Raw genomic sequence first — 22,123 nt, 5'->3', positions numbered from 1 at the left:
TTGTCCTTGGGCTGCGGGTTTGAGGACATTTCATTTTGTCTACATTTCCTTCTGCCTTTGTCTGTCTCATCACCAGCAAAGAAGACAGAGAGGGCAAGGGACTGCGGAGATGCATAGTTCCCGATCTCTCGAGAAGCCGTCGGGGACGGAGGCCTGGCTGAGGGAACAGGCCTTGGGTGATCAATTCCCCAGCTGCCCGGGGTGATCGACGAGGGGAGTCTGGAAAGGCGTCTCCCCAAAGCCTCCCCATCAGCCCGGACCGTCCCACCCGCTCCTGGGAGGCGTCTAGGGGATGCGGAAACAAGCCCTGTCACAACAGAACAAATGTATGTCCTTGGGGTGGATTTAGAGACAGACAGGCGTGAGTCAAACCACAGGCAGGAAATTTCATTTCCAGACCTCCTTCAAACACTGCTTTCCTGACTCATTACATTCAAAGCACATTTAATTTTGCAAACAGAGCCGAGAAGCCCTTCCCGCAGTGGCCCAGCCACTCCCCAGGGCCTTGTGTGTTTGTGTCCCGCCCCCGAAGTTCGGAGTTGAACCAGAGCTCTCTGCCAAGCTGGATGGATCAGGGGGCGGATGGTGTTTTATTAATTTTTGTAAATATATATATATTTTTTTAAAGATTTTATTTATTTATTTATGAGAGAGAGAGAGAGAGAGAGAGAGAGAGAGAGAGAGGCAGAGACATAGGCAGAGGGAGAAGCAGGCTCCATGCAGGGAGCCTGACGCGGGACTCGATGCCCCGGGCTGAAGGCAGGCGCTAAGCCGCTGAGCCACCCAGGGATCCCGCGGGTCAACTTTTTAAAGTCGCCCAAAGGAAAGGGGTCTTTGCCCTTTGAAGGAAGCGGTATTTGATGTTTCCAGGTGTCTGGTAGATGCTGAGCTGGGGCGACCGTGCGCTGAACCCACCGCAATGGCTTCGGGGCCAACGTGGCTGCAGATCCTCGTCCCTCGGGTGCCCTGCCGTGGGGGCCGGAGCACCTTGGCCCCGAGTCGCACCCACCCAGACTTCCCACTTGCTTCCTCAGTAGTTGTTCTGCCACGAAGGGCGGGGGCAGCGAGACTCCCCTCTCGGAGTCAGTGAAGCCTCCGGGAGCAGGGAGTCCCCGATTCCCCCCCTCAGGCCCACGGTCTGGATGTTTGGCCTTGACCCCCAGGCGGTGGGGCCAGGCCCCCTTAGTTCCAGAAGCTTCCCAGGTGATTCCACGGTGCGGTCACTGGTGACCCATGCCGTTAGGTGACACCTGCTCAAGGAACCCACCACTGGGGCTCATCGGAGGGAAGGCGGGCTCCGCGGGTGGGCTCTCCTCAAGCACACGAATGAATGACCATAAAGACAGGAAATACGGGAGGGCCCTGGCAGCCAGGGACCCCTGGCGACTCCGATGACGTTACTCAAACCAGAGGCCAAAACTGTACTCCACATCAGAGGTGCTGGGGCTCTGCAGCTGCAGGAGCCTCTCCTGGGGGCTTGTTAACACGAGGACCCCAGATTCCCGGCGCCCGCAGCGCTGGGCTGAGAACCCGCGTCCCGAACCCGCAGCCAGGTGCTGCCGCAGCTCCGGGGACCTCACTCTGGGAACCGCTGCTCTGCACAAGGATGGAGCTCGCAGGCTCGCGGCCGGGCTGAGCCCAGAGCCGGCACGTGGACGATGGCCTGGCATGTCCCCGGCCAGTCCCCACGAATGCAGGGCACGGGTCCCAGTGTAGGCCACACTGGAAGGTGGTGTCAGGGCCTGACGTTGGGACTGGACGCAGAGGCGCCGATTGTGAAGACCTCACCTTGAATACACACATTGCCCGCAGGTGACGCCGCCACCAGCAAAGCAGCCAGATGGGGACCTGGGACCCCCACCCACGGAGTTCCCCGGCCTCCTCTCTCCTGAACCCTCATTCCACTCTTTCGCTGCAAGTCAGACAATAGTGGGTGACCCCTCAAAACCCCAGACACCCCACCTTTGGACCCTAATAAAGGGAGAACCCCGGTTCACACCCCACCCCATCCCCTGTGACCGTGCCCTGTGCATGACGCGCACCCCCCAGGACTTGCCAGTGATAAATCTTGTCCCTCAAAGTCCCCTGATTATTTTACTCAGGTCTGGCCCGAGCCATGTGGAGGGAAGCCCTCGGTCTAGCCCTCTGTCTGCAGGCCTGCGGATCCACCCCGCTGTTCCCCCAAGCTCAGGACTCCTCACGAGGCCAGGCCAAATTGAGGACGGGTCCCTCTGAGCCCCCTCTGAGCCCCACTGCCTCTAGCTGTTGGGGCCGCTTTGGGGTCTGCCGCCTGAGCCAGTCTCAGCAAAGGATCCTGCCCCGGCACCCTGCCCCCTCCCTCCATGACCCCCACCCGTGGGCCCTCAGTCCTTGGCCGCCTCTGGCCAGAGTCCTCGTCCCCTGGCATCTCCTGCTGCTGCTGCTCGGGGCCGTGAAAGCCCAGCTGTCTAGGCTGGAGTTGGGTCCTGCTCTCCCCCTCACTACGGTTGCATCGAAGAGCCAGTCGCCTCATCTCGGACGGGCGTCGGCGCTCTTCCTCCTGGGCCAGCGTACACGGGGCGTCTGTCTGTCCACCGCCTGCACCCCCCGGGCCAGCAGAGGCTGGTGTTGCTGTGCAGCGCCCACACTGACCCACCCCGGCCCCGGCCTGCACAGCCTGGCGTCCACACAGTCCCTGCCCTGCTGGGGCCTCCCCCCGGGCTTGCTAGGCAGACAGCCCTGACTAGTGCACCCCCCCGCCCCCCGGCCTCCACGGTGCCTACCCTGCCTGTGACCCATGGGACCCTCGCAGGCCAGGCCGGAGACGCATCTCTGGTCCCCGCCGACCCCTCAGGAGAGCCACCCCCCCCCGCCGCCCCGCGGGGCCAGCCCGGCAGGCAGGGCTCGGCCGGGGCCAGGTCGTGCCAGGGCAAGAGGACAAAGGCTGACTGTCCTCCCTGTGCCCTCTGCCGGGAACGCAGCACAAGGACATGTCGGGGCCAAGGGGCTGGACGGAGGATGTAGGGCGGCGAGGGTGGACCCAGATGGCTGTCCTCCTGCTGTCGCCGAAGGTGGTTCCGCGCCTGAGTTTCTGCGTGAAAGTGTCTTCCTGGTTGGCCGTGGGAGCAAGTGCTCCCTGGGGAGCGTGAGTGGGGGCTGGGCTTCCCGGTGGGGTCTGCGGCTGCCAGGCCGAGGCGTGAGCACACGGGGTGTGGGCTGGCCCCTGGCAGGGAGCAGTGCCGCTGCTGCCCTCCCCACGGGCGCCCGCCTGTCGGGAAGCCGCGCACACCGCCCTGGACCTTTCGAAAGGGCCGGCTGTTCCCTCTGCGACGTGGACGGCGTGTCCCTGCAGAAAACTGGTCGACCCACCAAGAAAACGGGTCCTCCCGTGTCTCTGCTCACAGGGGAACCGCAGGTGTGACCCGGCCCCCGCGTCCCTCCTTCCCAGCGCACACAGCGCCCACCCTGGAGCCCCGGGGCTGTGACTCGGGGGCGGGGGTGGGAGCGGGGGAAGCTCCTGGAGTCCCCTGCACGGCCACGAGTTCACCAGGACGCAGTCGGTCCTTTGTGTCTCAGGGACACGGACCCGGGGGAAGAGCTCCCCGCAGCGGGACTTCTCAGGGCCTTGGCTCCCTCAGTAATATTTAGGGAAGGCCTGCGGTGGCCCAGCCCCAGGGCGCGTGCCGGAGTGGCCCTGCTCTGTGAGGGGCTGGGCGCTGGGCACGTCTGTCTCGATGACTCTGATGGCTCTGGGCGCCGTACACAAGCTCCTTCCCTGGCGACTTGTGATGTGACCCCCTGTTCTGGGCTTACTGGGCCTCTCTATGTCTTCCTTGGAGAAAATATCTATGTCCTCGACCCACTTCTAAGTATGTGGTTTGCACTGTTAGGATTGTGCTATGAGTTACATCCGTAGCCTGAGCGCAAGTCCCTTCAGAGGTGAGAACACTCGCTGCCATCCCGTGAGGCGTCTTCTCACCTTTATCGTGCCCTTTATAGAAGCCCCCAGATTTTTAACTTGGGTGATGCTCTGTTTGATCTCATACTTTTGGTGTCCTCTGTGAGAAACCATCGCTCCAGAGGCAGCCCAGGAGGGCTCAGTGGTTTAGCGCCGCCTCCGGCCCAGGGTATGATCCTGGAGACCCGGGATCGAGTCCCACGTCGGGCTCCCTGCATGGAGCCTGCTTCTCCCTCTGCCTGTTCCTCGGCCTCTCTCTCTCTCTCTCTCTCTCTCTCATGAATAAATAAGTAAAATCTTTTTTAAAAAGGAAAAAAGAAACCATCGCTCCCTCCGAGGTCCTGGACATCTGCTCCTCTGTCTCACTCTAGGGTTTTATAGCTGTAGCTCCTACCATTGGGTCTTCAATCCAGTTTTAGTGGATGTTCGTAGGTGGTGTGAGGTAGGGGTCCGGCCTCCTTCCCTGTGCACAGAAGCCACTTGTTCTAGCGCCGTCTCTTGGAAAGGCGGCTGCCCACCCCGCTGGACCATCCTGGAGCCCCCAACTCCACCTTCCCCTCGAGGTGTGCGGGGACTCCTGGGCCCTCACTCCCAGTTCGTGGACCTGGACGACCGTCCCTGTGCTGGAAGCGCTCCGGCTTCATCACTGTGCTTGGGAAGGGAGTGATGCCCTCGGAGAACGCGAGTCCTCCAAGCTCGTTCTTCTTCAGGATTGTTTCGGCTCTTTTTGTTACCTTGCATTTGCATGTGACGTGGAGGATCAGCTTCCCCCTTTCTGCCAGGAGGTAGCTGGGGTTTTCGACAGGGCTTATGTTGAGTCTAGAGCGATGATGGATCAGCTGGGGGATAATTGTCATCTTAACGAGATTAAGTCTCCCCAGCCCTGAACGCGGGATGCCTTTCATCCACCCAGGTATTTAGTGTCAGTGATGTTTTGTGGTCTTCAGCTTTTAAGTCCTTCCTTTTACAAATTTAATCCTTGGGGCACCTGGGTGGTTCAGTCGATTAGGCATCTGCCTTCGGCTCAGGTCATGATCCCGGGGTCCTGTGATCCATCCCTGCTCAGTGAGGATCCCGAGGATCCCGCTTCTCTCCCTGCCGCTCCCTCTGCTCATGCGCTCGCTCTCTCGCTCACTCTCTCTGTCAAATAAATACAATCTCTTTAAAAAATAAAATGAAACTTAATCCTAAGTATTTTATTCTTTCTGATGCTCTTGTAATGGAATCGTAAGCAGAATTATTTTGATGTTATTGTAAATGGAAATGGTTTTCTGAATTCCATTATCGGGTTGCAGTGAATATTATAGTGGGGAGAGTCAGGATGCATGTTATGATGTCTCCGAATGAGAGGGGATGAAATAATAAAAATTATGTAATCCAGGAGAAGGCAAGAAAGGAGAAGAAAGACATTCTAGAAGAGGCCAGACAGATATCAAGGACTCAGTAAGACGATAGATTTATTATTTATTTATTTATTTATTTATTTATTTATCTTAATTTTATTATTATTATTTTTAAGATGATAGATTTAAATCCCAGTATGGTAAGGGTTGCAGGAACTGGGAGTGGACTTGCAGGAGTAGAAAGTCATTTAAGAAAAGCCAATGAAAAAAAAAAAGAAAAAAAAAAGAAAAGCCAATGATGGGTGGCTCAGTGGTTGAGTGTCTGCTTTCAGCTCTTGGGGTCCTGGGATCGAGTCCTGCCTCCCTCTGCCCATGTCTCTGCCTCTCTCTGTGTCTCTCACGAATAAATAAAATCTTTAAAAATCAGAAGAAAGAAAGAAAGAAAGAAAGAAAGAAAGAAAGAAGAAAGAAAGAAAGAAGAAGGAAAAAAGAAAGAAAGAAAGAAGAAAGAAAGAAAGAAGAAAGAAAGAAAGAAAGAAAGAAAGACCAATGAACAGGAAGCAGAACCGGGTAGGGTTAGGCCCCAACACTACCTCCTTTTGAGGAAGGGGGATTGCCCAAACCTTTCTCCAGAAGTCTATCACCTGAGCCTTAACACTGGCGGCCGCACTATTTGCCTTTAATTGGCCGACAGGTGCCCGGTTTTGCTGTTTGTTAAAAGAAGAGGTCACCCAAGGGAGAGCCATCTCTCTGGGAAGAACAGGAGAGTCTGCTTCCACTCACCCTTCAGTGGGAGGGGTCCCGGGTCCCAGCACCCACATGAACGGGGAGAGCGAGGTTCTCGTCTCAGAAGGTGGAAGGATGAATCTCACGGAGCGAGGAGAGTGAGGAAAGCGATAGAGTTTCATGAAGCCAAGATACAGAAAGAGCTCTCGGGAGTGGGAGGGGTCCCGGCAGGGTTGCCACTGAGGGTTTTGTAGGGTTGGGCTTTTATTGAAATCTAACCGGGAAACCTAAATCTTTTCAACTTCTCTACACCATCGTGTGAGGACTAGTGATCACATCTTTGATGCCTTACTTCTTTTTCTGGGTCTGGTTATTCCTTATTGGTCACACGTGACTGTCATCAAAAGGTCCCCACCTCTGACGTCCCTTATCCCTGGTTCTTTTTTTTTTTTTTTAAGGTTTTATTTATTTATTTATGATAGACAGAGAGAGAGAGGCAGAGACACAGGCAGAGGGAGAAGCACGCTCCACCCCGGGAGCCTGACGCAGGACTCGATCCCAGGACTCCAGGATCGCGCCCTGGGTCAAAGGCAGGTGCTAAACCACTGAGCCACCCAGGGATCCCCTTATCCCTGGTTCTGTTACGCCTCCGCGTTTTGGGGTTTCCAAGAGCCTGACCACCTAGCCCCCTACCTCTCTCTCCCTACCTAGCCCTGCCTACCCCTGACTCAATGCTCCAGGTCAAAAGCAAAGAAGGTTCAACTGCGTTCAAAAAATATGACATCCAAGAGCCTCCCCACCATGGTGGGCCATGGAGGCTCACTCTTTGCTGCACCGCCAGTGCTCTCTCAGGTCCCAGGAGAAGGTTCTAGAAGCCCCAGGTGCAGAGGAGACCTGCAGAAGTTCCGCGGCAGTTGGAGCCCCTCCAGGATAGGAAGCCATTTCCTTTCTGGTCTGGGAAAGAGCTGCCCGTCAGTCGGCCCTGCCTACGCCCGGAGCAGCCACCTGCTCAGCTGGTGAGGCTTTGACGGTGCTCGGGTGCTCGGGGGCGAAGCCCGGGGGGGCTCTGGAGCACAGGGACGGCCCCCAGGCCCTGGGGGGCCAAGACCCAACACCCACCCCAGGAGCTGCCCTGTCCCCTGCTCGAGCCATCAGGGGTCTGGGCCGGTGGGCCCGGCTCCCTCCCTGCCGTCCTGGTGCCCCCCCACCAGCCGCTCCAGGCCTGGAAGCCCCCTGTCCCGGCTTCTCCCTGCCAGGTTGTGAGGGCCCCGTGTAGGGCCTCCCCCCGGGGATCCGTCCTGTGCACCAAGGGCCCCCGTGGCTGTGGTTGCCTTCCTCGCAAAACACCACGTGGAACCAGGGACCTCCTGGCCTTCCCCCCAAAATACACATCGCCCTTCCTCTGCGCCTCAGCACCCGCGTGCCCCCCCTCTGTCCATGGATGTGCCACCCAGACAGGTGTGGCTCGCCGGCCCCCGGAACTTCCCGCAGCTTGTTGTCCACCAGTCCCCCGAGTCCCCTCGCGGAGGGCCCTGCGCTCGGAGCCGATCCAGCCCATGTGATGACAGCCGCCGCCGCCGTCCAGTGCTTTGGCCGCAGCGTGGTGGCGGGATGACCTACCGCCTCTTCCATAGCAGGAGTGTTTTCGGGAGCTGCGTCCTGTAACCATCCTCACTGCGGTGGCTTTGGTCAAAGCAAAAGCGGGGATCTGCCGCGGGGCCGCAGCAGAAGTGCCCCAGGAGCCTGGGCCGGGGGTGGACGTAGCTGCTGGGCGCCCGGTCAGCCAGGACCCCCGAAACCTAGGGCCGCACGTCCCCGAGGTTGTGTTAAACCAGCATCAGGCCTAACTTCATGCAGCCGGGTGGGGGGGGTCCGACCCCAGAGCTCTCCCGCCTGCCTCCCCCCACGCCCACCCTCCCCACTGGGCTGCTCACTTGGAATTCTGGCGCTCTGTTCACCATGACTTGGCTTGCGCTGATCTTGTCAAAAATACTGAAATGTCGTTTCTCTTGATCCTTTTTTTTTTTTAATTTTTTTAAATTTTTATTTATTTATGATAGTCACAGAGAGAGAGAGGCAGAGACACAGGCAGAGGGAGAAGCAGGCTCCATGCACCGGGAGCCCGATGTGGGATTCGATCCCGGGTCTCCAGGATCGCGCCCTGGGCCAAAGGCAGGCGCCAAACCGCTGCGCCACCCAGGGATCCCTTCTCTTGATCCCTTGAATGTTGTGCCCTCAGTATGCCTCACGGCCCCACCCTAGTCCTGGTCCTTCAGGACTTGAAGGTGTTTTTAAGCCCCCCCCACCTCCCCCCCACCGGCTCTCCTGTTAGCTCTGCCCCTGCAGGTGGGCGTGTGAGCAGCTTCCAAGGGTCTGTGGGGATCTGCAGCTGGATCCCTTCCTGAGCATACGGTGGGGGGGCGGGTCAGGCGGGGGAGGCCAAAGGGCTGGGCAAAAGTTGGGGTACACTATGGCCGGGGTTAGGGCGGGCCTAGCACGTAATGACCTTCACGCTTCCCTGCACGGCCGCCGCGTGCCGAGCTCCACCCGGACCGAGGGGTGTGGCGTCTGCCCCGGGACCCTCCAACCTGACCCTTCCTTTGTCTCATCGGGCCTCCCCCGCCCCAGCACCTGCGGACCGGCCCGTCATCTCCCGCCCTCGCTTGTCCCCAGCGCCCATCTCTGCCCTTCCCAGCTTTAGCTTCCTGGTCACGATGGACACGGGCACACGCTGCCGCTATGTGGCCCTGCGCCATGGCGACAGCCCGCCGGCAGGGCGGGGGGCGGCTGTGCAGTGGGACGGACCGACGGGACCCCTCTGCCCCCCCCGCCACAGGCCCCGCACAGCTGCCGGGTGCACGTTCGCGAGGGGACTTTCCTCCCCCTTGGCCAGGACAGAGGCTCCACGTGTCTCCAGAAACAGCACTGCGCCAGCGTCTCGGGCACCCGGCGGGCAGCGTAAGGAGGCGCCGCGATGACCATCACGCCGGACGTCAGGTTAGAGTATTTGGAGGGAGTAGCCTCCCTCATTCTGAGGTTCAAGCCCGACAAGTGGAGCAAGCTGATCGGAGCCGAAGAGAACATGGTCTTATTCACCGAGTTCTTTGAGAAGCCGGACGTCCTGGTTCTGGTGTTGACGCTCAGTCCCGCCGGCGTGATCATACCCTGCCTGGGCTTCCCCGCCGCCCTCAAGTCCAAAGGGGTTTACTTCATCAAGAAGGGACCAGAGAACATCAGCAAGGATAACTACAAGGACCGTCTCCTGTACGGGGACATCGGCCCCGCACCCGTGGACCAGCTGATCGCCACCGTGGAGGAGGTGGGTGCCAAGCGGGCCTGCGCTGGGCTGGGGGCCGAGAGCTCTGGAGGGACAGTGTCTGTTTCTCATACTTGTGGTGAGTGGCCGAGAGCCCTACTGCTCAGAGGGTGGCCCCCGGGCCACAGCGTCAACCTCCCTGGGAGCCTGTCAGAAATGCAGGAGCCCGGGCCCTGCCCGCCCTGGTGTGGGGACAGACCTCCAGGCGGTGCTGTGCACCCAAGGGCCGAGAGGCCACAACTAGCACCTGGTCCTCCCTCGATATCGTTGGGACCACAGATGCACTGGGTGCGGCCCACAGGGTCCCAGGGTGTGGACCACTTGAGTACCAGGAGATGCGCTTCCCAATTCTGAGACTTTGAGTAAAGAAAGAGAAAGAACAGGGTGCAGTCTGATGCGGTGCCGTTTGTCCTGCCTTGTCCCCGTGGTCACCCCAGGCAGGGATGGCAGCTGCGTCCAGATCTCTTCTCATAAGGCCACCAGTCACATTGGATTTGGGCCCACCCATGGGACTTCGTTTTAACTTAATCACCTCTTAGAAGGCCCATCTCCAAAGACAGCCACACGCAGAGGTGCTGGGGTTGGGTCTTCAACATGCACAAGTAGGCGGCCCAGCTCCGCCCCTAACAGCGCCCCCGGCCCCCGCCGGGCAGCAGCAAGCGTTGTGAGCCACTGCTGGGAGAGCTGGGGCTCTGTTCTTGGGGATGACTTTGCTGCTGGGCCGTCATGCTGAGTCTGCGCTCCTCGACCAGCCATGCCCCCTCCTGGCGTGGACTCGGTGTCCCCAGGTTCCAGGCACCGAGGTCTCCCTATTCCCCCCGGGAGCCACCAGGTAGGAGGGGGCATGGGCACAAGTACAGAGCCATTCCCTTTCAGGTGCTCTACTCTCTGTTAAACCAAAGCGAAAACTTGAGTGGATGGCCCCGCGTGGTCTCGGAAGACATTGTGAAGCAGGTCCACAAGCTGAAGAATGAGATGTTTGTGATGGGGGGCAAGATCAAGGGGAAGACCCTGCTGCCCATCCCGGAGCACCTGGGGAGTCTGGACGGCACGCTGGAGTCCATGGAGAGGTATCTGCCGAGCCCCGGCAACAGGCCGGCCGGAGGAGCCGCTGACCCCTGTGCCCCGGGGATGAAACACGGGAGGACAGGTGGTACCATGAGATTGTGCAGAGTCTGAGGTCAAAGGCACAGGGGCAGGACAGGAGGGAGCCCGGAGCCCCTCACCCAGTACACTGGGTACCAGTCTGGGCCTGATGTGCCATGTGTAGGGTGTCACGCTGCCCCCGGCATCACACAGCCAGGAAAGGGGATGTCCCGACTTAGGATGTGGGTGCTCAGGGGTGCAGAAGGGGTTTTCAGCAGGTGGAGACTGTGATTCTAAATAGAGGTTGAGTCACCTCAGAGGCCCTGGGACGTCCCCTCGCGCCTGCCGGACCACCATTTGCAACTGGCTGGTGTGTGAGGCTCTTGGAGCTGCTGCAGGGTGACAGCGTGTTCCACTTGCACACATCAGAGGGTGACCGCTATTGGGGGGCTCATTGTGCAGGCAGATCCTCCGCTGAGAGTCCTCCACTCGGCCCCCAACACAGCCTTGTGTGCCTCCAATAAGGACGGCCAGGGAAGCCACATTGAGCATGGATTATGTTCCACACTTGGTCTCATCCTTGCTCCGCGGCGCTTCTCTTAGCTGGGAGATCGGGGGCACTCTTCCAGCCTCCCCAGGTGGCTGCGAGTGAGGAGCGTGGGGCGCGAGGCCAGATGCGGTGCTGCTGGAGGTTGCTTGGGTGCTGTTGTCGGGGGGGCCCTGAGGAGGCACGATCCCCACCCAGAGCATCTTGCCCGACCTTCTGCTGCGCAGGATCCCCTCTTCTCTGGACAACTCGCTGCTGCACGCCATCGAAACCATCATCATCGACTGGTCCCACCAGATCCGGGACGTGCTGAGCAAAGACTCGGCCCAGGCCCTGCTGGACGGGCTACACCCCCTGCCCCAGGTCGAGTTTGAGTTCTGGGATGCCCGACTGATGAATCTCAAGTGCATCCACGAGCAGGTGACGCCTCCTCTCCACGGGGGTGGCCGGGCCTCTACTGCTCAGCAGCCAGGGGGCCCGCGTCCTAGCCAGGCGAATTCGTGACCCCTCAACCCCTCTGTGCGGACCCCCAGGATCCCTGAGGGGACCCGGATAGCCCGGGCCAAGTCCTCGGCTCCAGCAGCTGTGGGGTCGCGTGCCTTTGGGTAGCGACTCCGAGCTTCTATGGGAGGCTTATGTCCGTTCCTGTTCTCTGTTTCTCAGCTGAACAGGCCCAAAGTGAACAAAATAGTTGAGATCCTGGAAAAAGCCAAAAGCTGCTACTGGCCGGCCCTGCAAAATGTGTACATGAACGTCACGGACGGTGAGGCGGGAAGCGGCGGGTGCCTTCAGCGAGGGGCTGGGGCGCCTCCCCACAGCAGCTTCCTCTGGTTGGCGGGGGGGGGGGGGGGTCCTGGGTCCTGAGGGAACAGGTGCCCCACGATCACAGAGCCGCTGTCACGACGCTCTCGCTCTGCAGGGCTGAAGGAGGCCAACGACATTGTTCTGTATCTGAAGCCTCTGCGGATCCTGCTGGAGGAGATGGAGCAAGCCGACTTCGCGGTGGTGTGTTGGCCTGAGGAAGGCCCCTGTGAGGGGCGGGCAGGTGCCCCGGCGGGGGAGGGGGGGGCGGGGGTGCCTCTTCCCAGAGCCCGGGCAGCACAGCCGGCAGAGACGCCGCAGGCTGGCCCGTCTCTCCGCAGCTCCCGACCTTCATCGCGAAGGTGCTGCACACCATCTGCTTCATCTGGGCCACCTCGGAGCACTACAACACGCCCTCCAGGATCATCGTCATCCTGCAGGAGTTCTGCAACCAGATCATCGAGATGGTAGCCTTGCCCCAGCCCCGCCGCCTGCTCCTCCCGACTGGCTTCCTGGGCAGTTTGGGTTTATTGATTTGAGAGAGAGAGAGTGTGTGTGTGCTCTCGAGCAGGGGAGAAGCGGAGGGAAAGAAATCCCGCAGAGCAGGGGGCCCATGGGGGGATCCCAGGACCCTGAGATCCTGACCTGAGCTGCCATCAAGTGCCGGCCGCGTCGCCGACAACGCCACCCAGGCGCCCCCTCCTGGGTGCTTTAAAAACAGGCAAAGATGTTGGCAGCGGGGTTTAGAGGCTGGGGCTAGGCTTGGGCCCAGGCTTGGGCCCTCCTGGAGGCCACCCAGGGCTCTCTCGTGACCTGGGCAGCATCAGCCCAAGCAGCCCCCGCCGGGAGGGAGGAGGAAAGGATGGGGGGGCGCTGCCCACCGAGGCCCAGGACCCCAGGACTCGGCCAGGGTGGTGGGATTTCTCTGCTCCTACACCGACACGCCGCGGGGCTCCCCCAGCACAGACGCCCTTCCTTGCTTGCACAAGCACGCCCTCCCCGGCCTCCAGTGCTGGCGTCTGGGCTGCCTGCGTGCAGGCGTGGAAGGGCCCTGCGCGGCAGGACCGGAGGCCTCGGCCCCTGGAGGCCCCCCAGTCACCTCCCAGTCACCCTCCAGTCATCCGGGACCGAAATCTGTTTCTGCTGCAGCCGTGCTGGGGGCCCAGGGGTCGGCAGCAGGGGACTGGAGGGACGCGGGCCCACAGCGGGCTGTCTGTGAGCTGCCGGGGCCTGCGGGCTGCACGTCACCCGGAGGGCTCGTGGGGACTATGGAATGTGCTCTCCTCTGCCCAGACGCGCACTTTCCTGAGCCCAGACGAGGTGCTGAAAGGCTTGCAGGGAGAGACGGAGGAGGTTCTGAGCGGCATCTCCCTGTCCGTGCGCATCCTGAAGGAGCTGTACCACACCTACGATTTCTGCTGCGCCAACATGAAGCTTTTCTTCAAGGTCCAGCCTGACTCTAGAGCAAGTTCGAGGGCGAGAGGGCGTGGGCTCCCCAGGCCTCCGAGGGAATGTGTGGGGCAAGCGCGGCCTCCTCTCTGTCTCTGGACAGGACAAGGAGCCCGTGCCCTGGGAATTCCCTTCTTCTCTGGCATTTTCCAGAATGAATTCCTTCTTTCATCGCATCCAGACCATTGAGGTAAAGGGGAAATGTGGTTGAGGCTGCCCTGACCTCAGCAGAGCTGCGTCTCCCCGACTCATCCCACGTCCACAAACAGTCTCCTGGTGGGGAGGATGAAAGCCACACCCAAGCACCCTCACTGTGGGGAAACCGAGTCAGGGACCGGCCATTAGCCAAGAGCAGAAGTGGCCCATTTTGGTTGCTTGTCCACCATCCCACGCCGGTGTCTACACGCAGGCTGATGACAGGGGGCATGGACGAGGTCGGGAAGCCGGGAGGCCAAGGGAGAGGGTTAGCGGGCTCGTCAGGACAAGTGCGGGCAGGGCCAGACCCTGCAGAAGCACCGTCAGATACATGGAGCAGACACAGAACCCAGGAACAGTTTTAATTGGTTCAAGACGGCTGCCTCCGGGGAGAAGAGCTGAGGCGTAAAGACGTGGGCAGGGCAAGAAAGTTTGGCTTTTTGTCTGTAATCTTCCATATGGTCCGGCCCCTGTGGTTGTTTGTGTTTGTGCACATACTATTCACACCATTCAAAAGGGAAAAATCACCCAGAATCCCGGAGGGTTGGTTTTGCCAACGGCCACCACCTAGCAGCGGCTTTGGGCGGGCCCTCCGGGTCTCCCCCCATCCCCAGCCTCTGGCCACGAGGAAGACCCCCTGAGGACTGCAGATTTGCACCACGGGGTGTTCTTCATGCCCAGAGGCCCCCGGCCCCAGACCAGGCTCCTACAGTACAGGTGCTGAAGGGGGAGGAGCTTCCTGGGAAGGGGGCTTTCCAGAGCCCGGGATGTAGCCAGGAACACGAAGCCCTCCTCCTGGCAGGCAAGAGCCCGAGCTCAGGGCACCGCCACGCTGCTGCCTTTTGTTGGGTCTGCTTTGGGGAGGACATTTGGGGAAGATGGCCCCAACCCCAGCACCGGGCTTAGGGGAGGGACGTGAGCACCACGTGAGCATCTTGCATCTAACGGGGCCGGGCCCGGTGTCCCGAGACCAGCTGGGGTCCTCAAGGGGCCTTTGGGAGTCAGGCCTCGCACAGACGCGGGAAGTAATGTGATGGAACCGGGTGTGACTAAATGCTAAGACAAAGGGCAGAGGAGAGTTCCAGAAAGGAGAGCACCACCAAGGGCCAGAATTAGTTGGAAAAGCCTCCAGGAGGAGATGAGACGAGAGCCCCTCCTCCAAGGAAGTGGGATTTGCATGTGCGCATCCGTCGGGCATCCCCTGCGTGAGGGCATCTGTTCAGATCACCGTCAGGACGGGCTCCACGTGCGGATGGTCTTCCGAGAAGCAGAGGATTTGGGGCTTAATCAGAGCACCAGAAGCCTCCACGGGCCTTTCCAACTGCTTCCGGACAGGAGCGACCTCATCTCTCCCTTCTGCTCCGCGTTCACAGCTCGGAGATGACTCACGGGGCACTTCCTTCCGTCCCCTCTGAGTTCCAGGAAGGACTTCAGAGGACAGAAATAAACAGAGGGTCCCCCCCTCCCCACTGCCACGTGCCCCCACGGCTTCTTGCTCCCTGGCTCCTCCGTGCTGGGGTCAGAGCTAGATCCGTGACCGGTCCGCTGTTCAGTGATGAAGATCACTGGGGTGTTTTTCCTCCACCAGGATCTTTATAAAACAGCCATTGAGTTTCTGAAGTTGGAGAAGATTGAGCTTGGAGGCGTGAGGGGGAACATCCTCGGAAGCATGGTCATTCAGATTTACGACGAAGTCTTTGAGCTGGTGAAGGTCTTTGCCGAGTGCAAATACGACCCCTTAGACCCGGGAGATTCGGTAAGTCGGGCGCGGCCTCGTCTGGATCCACGGTGGATGCTCCAGGAGTCGGGAGGTACATGGAGGGAGTGTTGGTCACGTTCTAAAGACGTCACCGAAATTTCACCTAGAGGTGTCCCCACGACAATGAGCTCCATCCTCAGAGGGAGCCCCCAAACCTGCCAGCGGGGTCAAGGGTTGGGGTTAGGGTCAGGGTCAGAATGAGCACTTCGCCTGCTTTGCATGCTGACCACCGGCTTGACGTTTTAATTCGCTTTCAGAGTTTTGATGACGATTATGCTGATTTTGAGACCAAAATCCAAGACCTGGATAGGCGGCTGGCCACCATCTTTTGCCAAGGGTTTGACGACTGTAGCTCTATCGAGTCCTGTGCAAAGGTAGGTGCGGGCAGGGGCCCGCGGGCTGCGATCTGTTGCAGCAGAGCCCACCTCGGGCTGACCTAGTGATGCGCCGTCCTCTGCAGATGAGGAGCCGACCCAAAGGGGCGCGGGAGCCTCTCTCAGTCTCAGAGCTGGCCGTGGGGAACACCCAGGCAGCTCCTCTCGGGTTTCACCGCCGTGTCGTCGTAAAATAAGAAAAGGCCATGAGGATGAGTTACTTTCCTGGTTCTCACTAAGTGAAGGTGTCCAGTCTTACTCGATTCAGCTTTCCCACTGCTTAAAAGGACCCAGGGTTAGAGACAAAGTTGCCGCAAAAATAAAGCACACGCACTTTTTGACCCACTACACTGAATTCACCCCCTCTTCAACATGCGAGACCCCATGAGCAGCGCGGCGGCATTAACCGCTGGGCAGCAGGGTGCTGGCTGGGACTGGTCTGCCTCCTGTGTACTTTCCTACCACATCCGAGTTGTGAGCGTTAAGCGTACAGCACTTTTACACCTAGGAGATGATGCTACTAAAAAAGGATCAAAAAAATAGACAGTTGGGAAGTGTTAAAAACCCCTAGAGAATATCAATTCAGGGGAGAAACACAAACGGCCAAAACACGAGTACGACTAAGTCTGACCTTGAGAGCAACCAGAAAAGTCCCTGGTAAAACAGCAAGGTGGTGACTGCCACCAACCGAGCCCGTTGGGATTGTGAGGAGCTGGGCGCTCCCACCCCCACTGCTGGTTGGCGCCACCGGAGGTGCTGACTGCATGTGCGCTTCTGGGCTGGTTTCCTGTTGCTGCCATGACAAATGACCACAAGGGAAGCCAGCTAATTTAAATAATAAACGGGAAAAAACACGATGAGCATAGTAAATTTGCACCCTGCCCCTACTCAAAATAGCAGCGCTCTGAAGTTGGACCTGACGGCTGTTGGACTTTCCAGGGTTTTGTGTGCATCTGAGTCTCATCAGACAGCTCAGCACGTGGGCAATTGTGCCCATTTGTCAGCGTCATAGACTGAGGCATGGGCTGTGCAGAGACCCCTCAGGACTTCCTTCCAGCCCCATCTTAGGCAACCATTAATCTACTCTCGTCTCTACAGACTCGCCTACTCTCACGTGGCACTTTTAAAATTTTTTTGAAGATCTTATCTATATTTTTGAGAGAGAGAGAGAGAGAGAGAGAGCATAAGCGGGGGGAGCAGCAGAGGGAGATGGAGAAGCAGGCTCCCCGCTGAGCAGGGAGCCTGATGTGATCGGGGCTCCATCCCAGGACCCCAGGATCATGACCTGAGCCGAAGGCAGATGCTTCACCGACTGAGCCATGCAGGTGTCCCTAATTTTTTTAAAAATGAAGCCACCGACATGTAAAAATTGAGAAAGTTCACATAAAAGTACAGATTTTTCACCTCCTCTTGGAAAAATAGATCCGACCCCATTGGACACACAGTCCCTTGTAGTAACAAGCGGCTGAAGGGGAGGAGCCATTAGCCCCTGTGGACAGAATGTGAGTAGGCCCGTGTGCCCCCGTCCCCACCACTCCATGGTGTCCCTGCCCCCTTCTTCCCGCATCCACGTGGCCTGCCTGCCCCCACAAACGACGGAGCGGGGAGTCTCTGCAGATTGATCTAAGCTCACCTGGAGAACTGGGATTGGGCACGTAAATGGGTGAATACACGGGTAGCTGTTCTATTTCCGCCTATCGTTAGGCGTGTTTGTCGACTAGGACACCCTGCCTCCTCCCTTCGCTTAGCAAGCGTCTGGGTTGCTGCAGGGAGCTCCGTGCCCACAGGAGACACCCGATAATTATTACAGGATCTTGGGTCCCATGCACTTTGCTAAACTCGGTACCGGCGTTACCCGTCCCGTTTTTACCAGCCCCAACAAATCAAGAAACCTGCCCGGGGTCACACGGTTAGCTAGTGAGCAGAGGAGCCGGGACCCCAAACCACCCCCGAGGGTGGCCAGGCGGGAAGGCAGTCGGGTTGGCCCCGGGCAGCTCGGGGTGCTGGTGGGCCTTCTGGATCCCCTGACGCAGGTGCCAGGACGTTCCTTTGCCAAATTTTAGACATTGGCTTTTAAAAAATGCAAATGCGACGGAATTTGGAACTCCGCCATGTGAAGAGCGATTAAGTCTTGGATTGAGTTGGCGCTCCAAGCGGAGCATCAGTGGATGCGAGTCAACAGAGCACCCCAACGCCGTTCCCGTCTCCGGAACGCCCTTCCCCCTAGGTAGCTGCCTCAGGCCGCCTCTGCGGGCGAGGCCCCCCATCCGCGCCTCCCTGCCCGGCCCCCCGCTTATCCGTGTGTGTTGATCTCTGCGCGCTCATTGCCTTCCCAGCTGGAGCGTGAGCGCCCCGAGGACAGGCCCTTGACCCGCGTGCACTCCGAGCCGAGCCCGCACTAGGTGCTTTGGAGCTTTCCCGTGGAGGGAACTGGCTCCAGGCGAGAGGAGCAGACTTGGACTGAGGTCACTGATCTCCAAGGGCGACCCGAGGGCCGAAGGGTCCCTGAACACAGGTTTCCAGCCAGGCCTCCCCGGTGATGGGGTCTCCCAAACCAGTGCTGGAGCCAACTGAGCAGGCGAGCCGGGCCGTTAGGACAGTGTGGTTAGGATAGTGCGTCTCACCCCCTATTAGGGGGGCGCCTCCATGCCTCCCCCCACCCCCGTGGACTGTGACTTTGTGTTGCGGTCCCTCCAGGGGAGGGGAGCTGGGCTGTCCTGTCCCCTTCGTGAGGAAGAGTGGGGGGGGCGTCATCATGCCGAGGGGCAGGGTGACCGGGAGGAAGACCCCCCACCCACCCAGGCACCTGCAGGGCTGAGCCTGGAGTCCACCCACCAGGAGCTTGGGGGGGGGGCAGAGGTGCTGGTTCCATCCTCTCCCTTCTCTCGAGCTCATCCCCTCTCCTGTTACGGCCTCAGTCCGGCTTTTGCATGTAAAAGGGAAAGGTTCTTCCCTAAATTTTAACTTTGTGCTTTTGCTAGATTGAAAAGAGAAACAAAACAAAACAGAAAGGAAACTGAGGGAGAAAACCGTGCCTGTCAACCGTGTCCCCTCCAAATGCGCGGCTTTGTCGTTTCTCTCCCACTTGGCGACCGCTCGCCCTGATGAGGACGGGCCCTGGGGCTCCCTCCTCCCAGCCCCCCTGGATTCCCTGCAAGTTCCCGAGCTGCCCCGATGATGAGGCCCCCGTTTCTCACTGTCGGGGATTCACACGCAGCCAGGAATGTTCTAGAGCAATTTTCCGCATGATCTCCTGGCGGAAAATAAAATTAGCTTCCTTCCCAGGAGCCAAAAACTATGTAAATGAGAAAAGGAGAGGAGGCGGGAGGGGAACAGGAAGACAAGTAGGGAGGCTCAGGGACCAACAAGACGCACCTTTTTCTCCCAAGCGGCACCTGCCCCCCGCACGCCCTGTGGAGGTGAGCTCGGAGCGCCCGGTTCAGGTTCCCCCAGCGGGCCAGCTGCCCCGTCTGGCTTTCGGGGACCTGCAGATGTCATTTTTTCCTGCAGCTGTGTCCCAATCTTACCCCAAAAGGCCATTTTGGGGACGTTGTATCCCTCAGACCAAAAACTGGGGCAAATCTGAGACCCAGGTCCAGGGCCCCCAGGCACCAGGGCTGTGACAGGTGTGGCCTGAGCATTACTGATCCCCGTTCGCCTGGAGGGCGGCTGTCATTCGCCTGGGTCTTGGATGACCTCAGGCCGCTGTGGAGCTTCCAGAACTCTCTCTGCAGGTTCTCACCCCGTCAGGCCCAGCCTCAGGCCTACACTGCTCCTAGGCTTCCCTGCACCCCGACCTGGAGCGGTGACCTTCTAGGAAACTCTCCCTCTGATTCCAGCCGGGACCCTAACCGAAACGCCCAAAGTGTCTTCCTCTCTTCTACTAAGCTTTTTTATTTTTTAAACGATTCCCACTGTTTACCGTATGTAGACTGCGGGGGTGATGAGCCAGCTCCCTGCAGAGGTACTGGGCCGCGGTCACTGCTTTCAGAAATGTGCTGTGACGCCTCCTGGATTAATTCAGGGCAGTGGCATCCAGCCAGCAGGTCTGCAGGCCCAGCCTTTCCAATCCCAGAAAGGACGCGTGACAGGGGACACGGGCTGTCCTACTCCCCGGGGACCCAGGTAACCTGGGCTCAAGCCCCTGGGGACGTGCCCTATACACCTTCCCCAGCTCCCTCTGTGATTTCCTCTGGTCCTCGGGGATGGCGTTATGTCGGCACATGTCACCTGGGCCCCCGTCCCCGCCTCCCCTGCACCTTGCTCAGCCTGACCCCTCTCCTGGGCCTAGAATGTTTCCAGACCTCGGACCTAGTTTGTGGTGCTGGGGTGCAGCCAGGCATCTGGGGACTCGGCACATGTCAACATGAGAATCACGGCGGCCTAGAGGCTCTTCGTCCTGACGGGGCAGGTGTTCCCGCTCCTCAAGTTTGGCCGCGTGCATGCCCGCAGCCACGAAGTTGGAGTGACCCTGGGGATGGGGCAGGAGGTGGGACCTTGGCGAAGGCGCGTCCCTTGTTTCTCCTCAGCTCCTGCATATGTGTGGGGGCCTCCTGGAGCGGCCCCTGATCCTTGCGGAGGTGGTGCCCAGGTACTCGGTCATGCTGGAGCTGTTTGACACCGAGCTGGACAACGCCAAGACCTTGTATGACACGCAGCTTGCGGCCTCTGCGGACGGCAACATCCCCCCGATCCACAAAAACATGCCGCCAGTGGCCGGGCAGCTCAAGTGGAGCCTGGAGCTGCAGGAGAGGCTGGAGGCGCCCAGGAGGGACTTGAAGTACATAGAACACCCGTGAGTCGCGGTGCCACCCGTGGGCAGTGTGCCCCTGAGGCTGCGGGAGCCGAGCAGGGTCTCTCCTGACTCCCCGAGGGCGGGAGGGCCAGTCCCACACTTGACGTCGGCCAAGGCTGTCCTTCCCAAAGCAGGATCCCCAAAGAGACCCTGTCCGGTGTGCCTCGTCCTCTGGGTGCCTTCTCAGCGAGCGCGGCCAGTAAGGAGCTGCTCGCCCTGCCCTGGCCGGTCAGCCTGCTGGATGGTAACAGAGACCCCCCGAATGAGGGCGGACACTGGCTATTTCGTCAGGGCTCGCCATGGCAGGTGGGGGGTGCGGCCACTGTCACTGTCACTGCGTCTGGCAGAGACTGGAAGGCAGGCAGAGGTGGGGTGCGCCCTGACTGGACGCTGCTGGCCTGGGGGCTGGAAGGGGGGGAGCCTGTGTGGTTGGGCTGGGCCCCTACTTGGCTCTCTCCGGCTGCTCCTAAGCTGGGATGGAAGCTGGCAGTCAGCAACCGAGTTCTGGCCCCTTGGGACCTGTGGCTACAGAGGTGATGGCTTGGCTTCCTGGCCCAGCTGCTGCAGGTCGAGGGCCATGGTCCTCCCAGCCCCGAGGAAACAACGCTGGCTGCCTGGGCACACGTAGGGCGCTTGAAGAGGCCCCGACAGAGGCGTGCCCCTCAGCACCCCGTCCGATTCCAGGGTCATGTCAAGCTCGGAGGCCAAGCTGATCTACCAGAAGTACGACGAGATGATAGAGCTGCTGAGGCGCTACCGGGAGAAGACCTACCAGCAGTGGGTGGCAGGCGTGGACCAGGATTGCCACTTCAACCTGGGGCAGCCCCTGATACAGCGGGACCCCGCCACCAACCTCATCCAAGTCAACTTCAGCAAAGCGGTGGGTGCCGTCCCGCCACTGAGCCCCGGAGGCGTCCGTGTCAAGGGCCAAGCGGGGACCAGGGTCCCACGGCAGGTGGCGGGCGGCGGGCGGGAGAAGCCCAGAGCCCGCCGTTGCCGCTGAGGCTGGTCCCCTTCCCCCAAAGCACGGGCTTGTGGGGGCTGGTGTCTGTGACGTATTTAGCTGCAGCTTTGGTCCTTAAGGCTGAAAGCACGTCCAGGAGGTATTTCACACACGAGACAGGAGCATCCCTGAAAGCAGCCCCGGTGACTACGCTCCCTGAAAGCGTGGCTGCCTTTCACGGATCCCAAGAGGAAACGTCGACTTGAGGATTGACAGGAGCACGCAAAGAAAGGTCTTTGCAGGATCTGAACAGATGGGCCCTCTGGTCAAGTCAGGGCGGTGGACGGAACTCCCAGCGGGCTGCGGGGCATGCGTCCTGTGTCCCAGGGCTGAGCCCTGGGTGGCCGAGCCAGAGCACCCAGGACAGAGGTGGGGTGGCCCGGGTTCCTGCAAGGATGTGTCTGCCCCGCTCTGAACCCCCCCGCGGTGACACTGCAGGTTTCCTCTGAAACCTCCTCCTCCCCTAAAATTCATTATTTTTTAAGAAAAAATTCAACAAATACTTAGCACCTACTTTGTGTATGTGCTTGGAATAAATTAGTGAACCAGACAGACAAAGATCTCTGTCCTGGAGCCTACGTCTTGCTGGAAGAGGAGGAGGCCGGGGAGGAGAAGGAAAGGAAGGGGGGTAGGGGGGAAGCACAGGAAGGTGGGAGGAGGGGGGCGGGAGGGAGCACAGAGGAGTGTAGGAGTGTAACAGCGGGAAGGTGCCTAACTCTGGGAGGCGATGGTGAGTCGGGCGGGGCAGGCTTGAGGAGCATCCACAGAGCCGAGACTCCCCGGAGGTCAGGG

General features: G+C 59.7%; 1 protein-coding gene across 1 annotated transcript in view; it reads left to right on the top strand.

Annotated features, from left to right (window-relative positions):
- Positions 1–8,670: 8,670 nt before the first annotated feature.
- The window catches only part of DNAH17 (dynein axonemal heavy chain 17), a 95,255-nt gene continuing 81,802 nt past the window's right edge, over positions 8,671–22,123 (top strand). Inside the window, exons 1-12 of the mRNA XM_055333969.1 lie at positions 8,671–9,325; positions 10,199–10,392; positions 11,183–11,375; positions 11,619–11,718; positions 11,875–11,960; positions 12,098–12,223; positions 13,050–13,202; positions 13,309–13,395; positions 14,989–15,156; positions 15,417–15,533; positions 20,063–20,328; positions 21,013–21,208. Of these exons, the coding sequence (XP_055189944.1) occupies positions 8,981–9,325; positions 10,199–10,392; positions 11,183–11,375; positions 11,619–11,718; positions 11,875–11,960; positions 12,098–12,223; positions 13,050–13,202; positions 13,309–13,395; positions 14,989–15,156; positions 15,417–15,533; positions 20,063–20,328; positions 21,013–21,208 (2,031 nt within the window). The 5' untranslated portion in view covers positions 8,671–8,980. The remainder of the gene's footprint in view (positions 9,326–10,198; positions 10,393–11,182; positions 11,376–11,618; positions 11,719–11,874; positions 11,961–12,097; positions 12,224–13,049; positions 13,203–13,308; positions 13,396–14,988; positions 15,157–15,416; positions 15,534–20,062; positions 20,329–21,012; positions 21,209–22,123) is intronic.

The sequence above is a fragment of the Nyctereutes procyonoides genome, unplaced genomic scaffold, assembly GCF_905146905.1.
Source record: "Nyctereutes procyonoides isolate TBG_1078 unplaced genomic scaffold, NYPRO_anot_genome, whole genome shotgun sequence".
Lineage (NCBI taxonomy): Eukaryota > Metazoa > Chordata > Mammalia > Carnivora > Canidae > Nyctereutes > Nyctereutes procyonoides.
The sequence above is the reverse complement of the archived record's forward strand: the minus strand, read 5'-3'. Positions and strand labels throughout refer to the sequence as shown.